Source organism: Bos taurus, chromosome 5 (assembly GCF_002263795.3).
Source record: "Bos taurus isolate L1 Dominette 01449 registration number 42190680 breed Hereford chromosome 5, ARS-UCD2.0, whole genome shotgun sequence".
Taxonomy (NCBI): domain Eukaryota; kingdom Metazoa; phylum Chordata; class Mammalia; order Artiodactyla; family Bovidae; genus Bos; species Bos taurus.
Window position 1 is genome coordinate 64,264,951 of NC_037332.1, and position 12,640 is coordinate 64,277,590.

The following is a 12,640-nucleotide window of genomic DNA, read 5'->3' on the forward strand; positions in this document are numbered from 1 at the left end:
AGGGCTTCCGTGGTGGCCTACTGGTAAAGAACCTACCTACCAATGCAGGAGACATGGGTTCAGTCCATGGGTTGAGAAGATTGCCTGGAGAAGGAAATGGCAACCCACTCCAGGATTCTTGCCTGGGAAATCCCATGGACAGAGGAATCGGGTGGGTTACAGCCTATGGGGTTGCAAAAGAGTTGGAGACAACTTACCAACTAAGCAACAACAACAAAATATGAGCATATATTTTTCAATGCTAAGTGCTGATAAAGCATTATGAGCCTTACAGCACCTTCTAGTCATCAGCGTGCTAATTATAAATCACTCTATTAAAAAAACTCTTGAAATTGTTTATAAATAGTTGAAGTCCAATCTGGAAATGCTGGGGTCTGCTATACTATTAGCTGTAGAATCACATAAACATTAACAAGTTACTAAACTTGAAGTTCTGTGTTAATTTTGAAGAAAATCTATGTTATTCACCCATGTATCTTAAATACCTACTATAGCACCTGATTTATAGAATATCCTCAGTAAATATTTATAGGAATGGTCAGTAAGTAATCTGTTGTGGACCTCTATGGACATAGAAGTTTTCTGATACGTTATGAAACTTTTGAGCTCAAGGAAATTAGTCTTCTTGACAAGGAGTCTGATACAGTGAAAAGAGCCCTAACCCCAATTCTGGCTGTGCCAGTTCCTGGATTGACTTTGAAAAGTTTCTTTATCTATCACATAAGGGTAAAATAATATCATTAAAGGAGTTTTGTGAGAGTTCAGTGAGACCAAATGAAGGGAAAGTAATGAGCATAGTGCTCTGCAAACAAGCATTTAGTGGGCACACAGAGATCTTTGAATATATAAGTGAAGTGTGCATTCACTGGAGAATAATAGGAGGTAGTGTGTTCTAAAGCTTTAGCTTATATACAAAACTCTTATGCAATGAAAGCATTCAGAGATTGAGGAGCAAATGTGCCCAGTTTACCAAATGAAGGCTTTGTGAAATAGGTATAACAGCAGGGTCTTGAAAGTTGAGTAAATATGTAAGACAACAGGGAAGGATTGTGTGGAGTTAAATTATTAAAGTTTAGAGATGTTGAGTCTGATTGGTTGAAGTGAATAAAGGTATAGGACCTATGCTTAGATACTTTTGAGTGAGTAGTATGAAATATATATTTAGTTGTGTTCAGAATACAGAGACATTTCTGTAGCCTTACTGCTACACTGTAAGAACTATACCTGATTTGAATAGGCTTTTCCTGGTACGGTCATTGTTGTTCAGTCTCGCTCAGTTGTGTGTGACTCTGCCGACCATGGACCGCAGCACACCAGGCTTCCTGTCCTTCACCATCTCCCGGGGCTTGCTCAACCTCATGTCCATTGACTTGGTGATGCCATCCAACCATCTCGTCCTCTATTGTCCCCTTCTCCTCCTGCCTTCAATCTTTCCCAGCATCAGGGCCTTTTCTAATGAGGCAGCTCTTGGTATTATGTGGCCAAAGTATTGAAGCTTCAGCTTCAGCATCAGTCCTTCCAATGAATATTCAAGATTGATTTCCTTTAGGATTGACTAGTTTGATCTTCTTGCTCTCCAAGAGACTCTCAAGAGTCTTTTCCAACATCACAGTTCAAAAGCATCAGTTCTTCAGTGCTCAGCCTTATTCATGTCCAGCTCTCACATCCATACATGACTATAGGAAAAACCATGGCTTTGACTAAATAGACCTTTGTTGACAAAGTAATGTCTCTGCTTTTTAATACACTGTGCAGGTTTGTCACAGCTTTTCTTCCAAGGAGCAAGTGTCTTTTAATTTCATGGCTGCAGTCACCATCTGCAGTGATTTTGAAGCCCTGCAAAATAAAGTCTCACTGTTTCCATTGTTTCCCTGTCTATTTGCCATGAAATGATGGGACCAGATGCCGTAGTCTTCATTTTTTGAATGTTGAGTTTTAAGCCAGCTTTTTCACTCTCTTCTTTCACCTTCATCAAGAGGCTCTTTAGTTCTTTACTTTCTGCCACAGGGTGGTCTCATCTGCCTAGCAGAATTTATTGATATTTCTCCTGGCAGTCTTGATCCCAGCTTGTACTTCATCCAGCCTGGCATTTCTCGTGATTGTACTCTGCATAGAAGTTAAATGAGCAGGGTAATAATATACAGCCTTGACATAATCTTTGCCAAATTTTGAACCAGTCTCTTGTTCCATGTCCAGTTCTGACTGTTGCTTCTTGACCTGCATGCAGATTTCTCAGGAGGCAGGTAAGGTGATCTGGTATTCCCATTTCTTGAAGAATTTTCCACAGTTTATTGTGATCCACACAATCAAAGGCTTTAGCGTAGTTAGTGAAGCAGAAGTATTTTTCAGGAATTCTCTTGCTTTTTCTGTGATCCAGTAGATGTTGGCAACTTGATCACTGGTTCCTCTCCCTTTTCTAAATCCAGCTTGAACATCTGGAAGTTCTCAGTTCACTTACTGTTGAAGCCTAGCTTGGAGAATTTTGAGCGTTACTTTGGTAGCCTGTAAAATGAGTGCAGTGGTGTGGTAGTTTGAACATTCTTTGGCATTGCTCTTCTTTGGGATTGGAATGAAAACTGAACTTTTCCAGCCCTGTGGCCACTGCTGAGGTTTCCAAATTTGCTGGCATATTGAGTGCAGCACTTTCACAGCATCATCTTATAGGATTTGAAATAGCTCAGCTGGAATTCTATCATGTCCACTAGCTTTGTTTGCAGTAATGCTTCCAAAGGCCCACTTGACTTCACACTCCAAGATGTCTGGCCCTAGGTGAGTGATCACACCATTGTGGTTACTGGGTCATTAAGGTCTTTTGTATAGTTCTTCTATGTATTCTTTTCACCTCTTCTTAAAATCTTCTGCTTTTGTTAGTTCCATACCATTTCTGTCCTTTATTGTGCCCATCTTTGCATGAAATGTTCCCTTGGTATCTCTAATTTTCTTGAAGAGATCTCTAGTCTTTCCCATTCTGTTGTTTTCCTCTGTTTCTTTGCATTGTTCACATAGGAAGGCTTTCTTATTTCTCCTTGCTATGCTTTGGAATTCTGCGTTCAGATGTGTATATCTACCCAAAAAAATACAGGCTTTTACAGTTACACTATTTTTAGCCAAAGAATATGGGATAAGTGTGTCATGGTATGTTAAATCTAAACCGACAGTAAAGCTGAAATCATTCTGATACATATGTAAGAACATTCTTCTTAAAGCATTTATAAGGAAAAATTTGTAACTGTACTGATTATCAAGAGATTTTATATAGATACATTGTTTTTCTGATTTCTATTAATTTTGTAGTATTGAATTATAACATTCTTTTTTTTAAATCAGGTATTTACAAATGTACATTTACCCATAAGAAGTTGGGAATCACCAAAGAGCAGCTGGCTGGAAAAGTATTGCCTCATCTGATTCCCCTGAGTATTGAAAACAATCTTAATCTCAATCAGGTAGGAAACTTTTGTGCTTTATTCAATTTATTCAGCTTACTCTTTTCTCGGCATTGAATGTATAAACATATTACATATAAACATTGATAAAACAAGGAAAAATATGTTGAAGAGGTAAATGAAGAAAGTGCTTTTTATATTCAAAGTAAGGAGTATGAGAGTTAGAAAGAGGGATTATTGAAAGCCTTGTTCAGTCAGTCTGTTAAGTCACTCAGTTGTGTCCAACTCTTTGTGACCCCATGAACTGCAGCACGCCAGGCTTCCCTGTCCATCACCAACTCTGGAACTTGCTCAAACTCATGTCCATTGAGTCAGTGATGCCATCCAACCATCTAGTCCTCTGTTGTCTGCTTCCTCTCCTGCCTTGAGTCTTTCCCAGCATCAGGGTCTTTTCCAATGAGTCAGTTCCTTGTCCCCTTCCTCTCCTGTCTTCAGTCTTTCCCAGAGTCAGAGTCTTTTCCAATGAGTCAGCTCTTCGCATCAGGTGGCCAAAGTATTGGAGTTTCAGCTTCAACATCAGCCCTTCCAATGAATATTCAGGACTGATTTCCTTTAGGATGGACTGGTTGGATCTCCTTGCAGTCCACGGGACTCTCAAGAGTCTTCTCCAACACCACAGTTCAAAAACATCAAATCTTTGGCTTTCAGCTTTCTTTATGGTCCAGCTCTTACATTTGTATATGACTACTGGATTTGGGGAAGGAAGAAAGTTTCTAGAGTCTTCCTGTAATATGTGGTATTACTGAAATAAATTGTTTCTGAAGTACCATAAGAATTATTTAACTAAAACTTGAACTATGTTTAGACATTGAGTTGGGTATTCTTATAAACTTTAATTATTTGAAAGTTAGATTATGTATATTTAATATTTCTACTAGCTTTTTAGAAAACAAGGTTTATTTTAGCCAAACATGTCACTTTTATAATGATCGAATAAAGGGTAATTTTTTATTCATCATTAAACAGATTGTGGGCTTCCCAGGTGGTGCTAATGGTAAAGAACCCATTTGCCAAGCAGGAGATATAAGAGATGCGGGTTTAATCCCTAGGTTGGGAAGGTGCCCTGAAGGAGGGCATGGGAACCCACTGCAGTATATTTGCCTGTAGAATTCTGTGGACAAAGGAGCTGGCGAGTCTGTGGGGTTACAAAGAGTCGGACATGACTGAAGTGACTTAGCAGGCACGCACGCATGCAAACAGATTGTGTTTAGATATGCACATATTAGGTGGTCAGTTTTGGATTAGTCTAAAAAAAAAATCAATGTGTAATAACTGGTGGAGTTGAATTTATTTAAGACTCCTGAGTAATAGCTGTTAGCTCAGAATATAAAACTTACTGAGACATGTTTTCTGGAACTTAAAATACCACCACTGTACAAAGATACTGTAAAAGCTTGCTATGATATTCTGAGCTAAAATATGTATAATCTATTCTTGTGTCATCAGACCTATGGGTCATATTCTGGTAAAAATAGAGAATATTATGAATAACGTTGAATTTTTTTATTCGATTACTTTGTTGCTAACTTGAAACATCCTAACTATATCAATTTCTTATTATACCAGTTCAATTCTTTCATTTCCGTCATAAAAGAGATGCTTAATAGATTGGAGTCAGAACATAAAACTAAACTGGAGCAACTTCATATAATGCAAGAACAGCAGAAGTAAGTAGGTTGAATATGAATTGCACATGGTCCAGGAGTGACATTAAAGTTATGTCATGGTTGATTTCCTAGAATATGGATGAGAAAACTTGAAGGATTTCAATTTGACTATATGGAAAAGACCCTGATACTGGGAGGGATTGGGGTCAGGAGGAGAAGGGGACAACAGAGGATGAGATGGCTGGATGGCATCACTGACTCGATGGACTTGAGTCTGGGTGAACTCCGGGAGTTGGTGATGGACAGGGAGGCCTGATGTGCTGCGATTCATGGGGTCGCAAAGAGTCAGACATGACTGAGCAACTGAACTGAAAGCCTATAAAAATTTTCCAGCAGATTAAGTTAAACTGAGTTTAAGTAGAATGTTGTTGAAAATCTGATGTTATTTCTAAATACAAAAGCATAACATGATATAATCTTAATGTTTTCTCTACATAAAGAGAATTCTGTTTCTGAGAAAAATCTCTTGTCATATTAGCCACCAGCATTGTAAAGTCAGGATGCTGATCACCAAGAGCACCACTTAAAAGTTTTTTTTCAGATCTGTGAAATCCTTGTGTTTTGATTTCTCCTTTTCTCTTTTATCTAACCTTTGAAACATTTACAGAGAATTCATTCCGTATGTAGTACCACAGCATCCACCTTTTGTGTGTGTGTGTCTTATAGAGAGGATTTTCTAAATTATTTGCAAAATATTAGTGTACAAAGGATGAGGGGAAAGATGAAAATTATTCAACAGAAAATGCCAGTTTTTATAATCAAATCTTCACTATATTCTTTGCTCCAAAGAAAAATACATGAGTGTAGAATGCCTGTTAATGTTTAACCCTGAGCCAAAAACATCTGAAAATCAGTAAAATTGATACTAGTCACGAGCCAAGTCCTCCAAAAGAAGCTTTTTTGGTCTTGTTCCAGTGTAAGGTAAAGGCTTTATGGAAGTAAATACACAAGGCGTAGAATGACATGAAATAGCCATTTGTATATGCTAAATATTCTGTGAGATATATATGTCTATACATACATGTATATATATATGTATGTGTGTGTATATATATATATATATATATGCTATTAATGAATTGACTATGTTAGCATAGGAACCCTGAAAATCTTTAAAAATTACAACAGAGAAATTTTCTATCTAGTATTTATACTTGAGGTGTAAATGAACCTTCTCTTTTTTTTCTTCCTATCTAAATAACTGTTACCTATTTTTCAAGGCATAGATCTTGCCCACATCTTTCATTCAGTGATTATAGAATTTATTGTTAGAATCATAGATTCTGAACTTAATCATGTTAAGTTCCCATATTGTATCTTGTCTGTCAGTGAGCTCTGAACTCTCGTATGGTAAGAACCATCCTTGCATGATTTTATGACACCCTGAGTAAATTCTCCAGTAAATCTCAAATGTTTAGTTTTTAAAAAAAGACTTGTATACAAATGTTACTTGTAGGGGCAAGCAGACACTAATAGTAGTAAATAATGAAAAAGATTATGACTCTCCTTAATAAGTTGCAGTTTGTTGAGGTTGTAATAACTTCTATGTGGGTAAACTATTTTTAAGAAGTATTTTAAAAACATTTCTTTTTATAGCTTTGTCATAACTCAGCTCTTTCTTACAGATCTTTGGATATAGGAAATCAAATGAATGCTTCCGAGGAGACAAAAGTTACAAATGTTGGGTCTCAGGTAAGAAGATATTTAGATCATTCTAATTGTGTGTGTGGGGCGGGCGGGGCGGGGGGCGGGAAGTGCTTGACATTGCACTCCATTTCAGAAGCTTCTGATCTTTAAGTAGTAAAGTTTTGCACATTGTTCAACTGGTTGATTTTTTTCTGTTTCAGCAGATTGACAAAGTCTTTAACAACATTGGAGCAGACCTTCTGACTGGTGGTGAATCAGAAAATAAAGAGGATGGGTTACAGAATAAACAAAAAAGAGTAAGTTTCTTTACTGTTCTTTTGACATTCATATTTATATTATATGACTTCTATTATATGACTTCTATAAACCATAGATTGTTTTGTTGAGAAATACTATTTAGCTTAATAGAAACACTCTTTAATTATCTTTATGAAATTTAAAAGTTATCAGTGGATCATGACCTAACCATGTTGAGAATAAAAATGCTTAATATTTTTAACTTCCTTTTTTATTCATTCTCCCATATTGGTAATGTTTCTAGGTTGCCTGACTTCTTGTCCTTTCTATTGTACTTTGCCAGTCACATCCCTTGATAAATTTTACAGTGTCTCTTCTTTGCTCCTGATTTTGAATAATAAACTATAAAACTATAGTTTCCAGCTAAAATATTGGTTAGCATCCAATATAAAAAATATATCAACTTTGAATTTCACTAAGGGCAGTTTTCTTCTATTCATTCAACATGTATGAATACTTGTATGTGTAGAACCAAGACACTGTGGTTTACAAAATTGTATGAAGACATACTGTGGGCTTAAAGGTTGGCAAAGTAGATCTAAGAAAAAAGACACTGAATTTGATGCAGATGTTAGTATCAAAAATATTGTTTGTTCATTTTTTTTTTTTTTTTAAGTTGTTTAATTCTTACTTAGCTTTTGATGAGTTCTTAAAATATTTTTTGGAGTAAGATAAAAACAGTTGAACAAGAATCTCCCAATTTTATGGCTATTCATGTTGTACAGCAGAAACTGATACAACATTGTAAAGCAATTATCCTCTAATTAAAAAAATAAATAAATGAAAGGTATATATTAAAAAAGGAAAAAAAGCAAATAGAAAACCCACAAAACTAAAGTATAACTGACCTTAGTTATACTGTTGTGGCAGTCACCAGTACAGTAGTTCATAAACTACTTGGTATTGTCAAGTGTTGTCGAATGGTATTGTCAAACAGACAAAAAAACATGTTCTGCTTTACAAATGAAATTAAGAAAGTTGTCAGTTAACTTTTTTTTGCTGCTGTTTTAAGGCATCACTTACACTTGAAGAAAAACAAAAATTAGCAAAAGAACAGGAGCAGGCCCAGAAGTTGAAAAGCCAGCAGCCTCTTAAACCTCAAGTTCATACACCTATTGCTCCAGTCAAGCAGGTCAGAGTTCATTTTTTTTTGTAATTATACTACTCTTAAGGAGTAAGGTAGTATAGAACCTAGTCTACCTACTAGTGTTTTATGAAAACGTATTTCAGAAAATACTTTAATATGTAATTTCTAAGAAGTATGGGCATAAAGGATTTTCCAGCACCTCCTCAATAACCTGCCTAATGTACGATGTTTTGTGATAGTGCTTGTTACCAGTATAGAAGAAGCTAGATTAATGGGACAGTTCTTTAAAAATACTAGGTCTGTGATACTAATTCAGCTCTGCTCACTTTGAATTGATCAGGAATATTATGTTCATGCATTTATGTATTTTTGAGCAAGAAATAATTTTCATTTTTTGGCTTTTTTGTTATAGTCATGTTTGTAACTTGATTTAGGGATTCTTACCTATATGTCTTGACCAGTATTTATTTCCTTCTGTGTTACAGGCACTGTTTTAGGTGCTGGTTTTAGAACAGTGATTAAGTTCTCTGCTTGGAGAAAGTTTACACTCTTACTGGTTTCAGAAATAACTTTATCTTAAAAGCTTTCTTTAAATTTTTTTTGTAGTTTCTGTCTCCTAATCATTAAACTTTTTCCTCTGGGAAAAATCTTTGTGGGCCAAGAGGCAAAATAAAATATTTTGTATGTACTTATATAAGAATAAATTTAGAAAACTAAATTTCCACACAATTGTGATGAAAGTCAAAATACAAAAATAATGAAGTATCCTTTTCTGTGGGGCTTCCCTGGTTGCTCACTGATAAAGAATCCGCCTGCCCATGCAGGAGACCCAGGTGCTATCCCTGTGTTGGGAAGATCCCATAGAGAAGGAAATGGCAACCCGCTGCACTGTTCTTGCCTGAGAAATCCCACAGGCAGGCTACAGGCCATGGGATCGCAAAAGAGGCACACAACTTAGCGACTAAACAGCAACAACATCTTTTTCTATAGTACAGATCTAATGAGAAAAATGCAATTCTGCTTTTTGGTGGAGGCACAGTGAGGAAGACAACATTTCATTTAATTGGAGTTCAAAGTTTTGTTCCCTGTCATCAAATTGTTGCAAATGTTCATCTTTAAAGAGCCTTAAATATGTGGCAAACTGGGTTTGGCCTGTGAACTGTGTAGTTTGCTGTCTCAGTGTAGACAAGCTTAATTTTAACTTGTCCTTTATAATAAAATTTATCAAACATTTTACTAATTTTAAAGTAATTTGGAATAAAGTAATTTCCTTGTATTTTTCAGACTAAGGACCTGACAGACACGTTGATGGATAACATGTCATCTTTGACCAGTCTTTCTGTTAGCACCCCTAAAATTTCTGCTTCAAGTTCCTTCACTTCTGTTCCTTCCACGGGCCTTGGCATGATGTTTTCTACACCAATTGACAATACAAAGAGAAATTTAACAAATGGCCTAAATGCTAACATGGGCTTTCAGACTTCAGGATTCAACATGCCAGTTAATACAAACCAGAACTTCTTCAGTAGTCCAAGCACACCTGGAGTGACCAAGATGGCACTGGGAACACCTTCCACCTTGCCAAACTTCAGTGCTGTGAGTGTTCCTCCTGCAGGTGGAAAGCAGACTCAGCAAAGACCCACAGATATGTCTGCTCTTAATAATCTCTTTGGCCCTCAGAAACCCAAAGTTAGCATGAACCAGTTATCACAACAGAAACCAAATCAGTGGCTTAATCAGTTTGTACCTCCTCAAGGGTCTCCAGGTATGGGCAGTTCAGTAATGGGAACACAGGTGAACGTGATGGGACAATCTGCCTTTGGAATGCAGGCTAATCCTTTCTTTAACCCACAGAACTTTGCACAGCCACCAACCACTATGACCAGTAGCAGTTCAGCTAGCAATGATTTAAAAGATCTTTTTGGGTGAGGTGTCATGCTCCTATTTTTAAAGGATTACTTCAGTTTTAATCATGGGTAAGCTGATTTACATCTTTATATAGCTGGCTTGGAGGAAGTACTTCTATGGGAAAGTGGTCCTATGATAGGGAAAAAAAACTGTTTTCATGCCAGCATAGTAGTTGTATGGACTCCTAACAGTTGAGGTTTTTAAAGCATTGAGGATTTTTTTCCTCTTACCAACTCCTCTTCAGGTTTTTAAAAGACCCAACCCATATCAATCTCAATGAGAACAAAAAGACACCTGAGTATCTTGAATAGCAGAATTTTTAAATCAAATGTTTATTTTGGCTTGTATATCTTGGTGTTATTTTAAAAGTTGAGTTGATGGTAATTGCAAGTTTCATCTGTTAAATACTACATGGTACACAGTCCGCCTTCACAAGTCATTAGTCTTCATTTTAAATATGTGAAAAATCTTGATGCTGTATTGATTTGTTTGCATTTAGTACAACTGAGAAAATGATACGCATAATGAAAAGGATCAGGTCATTTGCTTTTCCAATCTTATTACTTCTCAGATGAACTGATGTTTAGTACAAAAGACTGAGAAACTACTGCAAAATATAATTTAACCTTTATTTCATTGGTTCAAACTAAAGGTATTATTAACTACCATAAATGCAAACTGATCATTGTAAACTATTTTTTAGCATGGTCTGCCTCAAGTAGTAATGTATTTTTCTCTGTTTACTTGGATATGTTTAGAGTCACTTTTTTTCCTCCTGTGTCACAGACAGAAGAGGTATGTACTGATTTGTACAGGTATTTGACAAAGCCGTCTCTGTGCTTTTTCCTGATTGCTGCCTTCATGCTTCATTTTAAATTGAAACTTCAGAGGTTGCAGCATATATGAATTGCATTTTCAAAAGGAGATTTGTAAGAATTAAACTATATTTAATGAGTAAACTTTTGAGATTTCTGCTGTATTGTTTCAAATGTAATAAACTTTACTTCTCTAAAAATGAGCACTTGCATCTTCTGGCTGCTAACAGATTAAGTTTCAGCTTGTTAAGTCTGACCTCATCACTTACTACATCTGAAGTTTAGTTCTTTTCTCAGAATTTTAGGGTCTTTCATTCAAACATTTCTATGTTCATAATTAGCCATTTTTAGGGAAAAAAAGGATAAATTCTAACAGGAAACATGCTTTCTTTTTCAAGGCCTTTCTCTGATGTTTTTCTTTGATTAGCTGATCAGTCAACTGTGGAGTCTTATGCCATAGATATCATTTGTATTCTGTTAAGTTATATTCCATCATTATAACTTTAAAGTGATCTTTCAGAGAACTATAATGTATTATATTGTAACTGCTGCCATAGAGTTGTGGATTTTAATTATCAGAAACCAGCAATCATTTAAAATAAATCCTATGAACTTTACTGTGCTGACACTACATTTATTCATTGAAAAAATATATATCCTCACATTGAACATATGCTACTTAATTATAAGATATAATTTGATAATATTGCTGGCAGCATTCAGTAAGAAGGTATTTGAAAAAATAAAAAGTCAGCTTTATGTCTGGTTTTTCTTCGAGTGGTACTTTTTACATGGTTTTAGGAAAGGACTCAGGAATGCTGAAGAAACTTACCAAGAAATGAAAAGCACTAGGGAGATCAAATGTTTTTGGCAAATGCATTCATACCAGATTGTGTCTTATTTGTAACATAATATCTTGAGAAAAGTTTACATAAGGAATAAAATTGCATAATGTTGAAGAATTTTTCTTAGTAACAATTCAGTAGTCACTGTTCTTTAGGAAGTTGCTTTTTATTTTATAAAATAACTTTATGTCAGTGTTGAACTCCTAATAAGAAAATTTACTATAACTATATAATTTGAAAGTCTAAATATAAAAACAGATTATTTGAGAAATATTTGTGATTGTTAGGTAATTTCCACATCTTGAAATTTGTTCATTCATTGAGGTAATGGTGCTATATTTTTAGAAAATTTTCTATACATTTTTCCTCCTTTCTTGAAGGTATTTTGTTTAAGTCATTTCTATCACTTGAACTGTTACCATTGCCTTTTTCTGTTGTGAAATTGCCTCTAAAAATAGTGCTGTTTTTAGGCTTGTATGTCTATGTGAACAAAATTTTCAAAGTATTGAATTACCTTAAAATTATTTCAGACATCGACAGCATTTCAGTCCCTTGTGCATAGAGTAGAAAATTGGTAGTTAAAAAGCACCTGTCTCCAAAAATTACAAGAAAGATTCCCTTTATTTGAATTGGTTCTTTATTCTCCTAATGCTAAAGTGTCTGGTGTATTTGGAGGATGCACAAAAGAAAATGGAAATAGACTATGTACTTGGTTGGGCTTTGTTTGTTTAATTTTATTTTTATTTGGGGACACATATAACCTTTCATGTGAATAAGTTAAGGACATAGGTTTTTGCTTTTTTTTTCAACCTGTAAAATACCTCACATGGTTGCTTTTACATATTAAAGGAAAAGGTATATGTGAAAGTACCTGATAGCAAGCACAGAGTATGCACCAAATAAATTTCAGCTTTTATAAAACTTTCTA

At 35.4% G+C, this 12,640-nt stretch overlaps 1 protein-coding gene across 3 annotated transcripts in view; it reads left to right on the top strand.

The window, feature by feature from the left end:
• Positions 1-12,640, top strand: part of SCYL2 (SCY1 like pseudokinase 2) — a 57,238-nt gene extending 44,598 nt beyond the window's left edge. Inside the window, exons 13-18 of one of the 3 annotated variants that reach the window (XM_024992298.2) lie at positions 3,328-3,446; positions 5,013-5,113; positions 6,739-6,805; positions 6,964-7,056; positions 8,070-8,189; positions 9,429-12,640. In XM_024992298.2, coding sequence (XP_024848066.1) covers positions 3,328-3,446; positions 5,013-5,113; positions 6,739-6,805; positions 6,964-7,056; positions 8,070-8,189; positions 9,429-10,073 — 1,145 coding nt within the window. In that variant the 3' untranslated portion in view covers positions 10,074-12,640. Of the gene's footprint in view, positions 1-3,327; positions 3,447-5,012; positions 5,114-6,738; positions 6,806-6,960; positions 7,057-8,069; positions 8,190-9,428 lie in introns of all 3 variants that reach the window. The other 2 variants (NM_001102529.1, XM_024992299.2) reach the window with 2 other exon arrangements.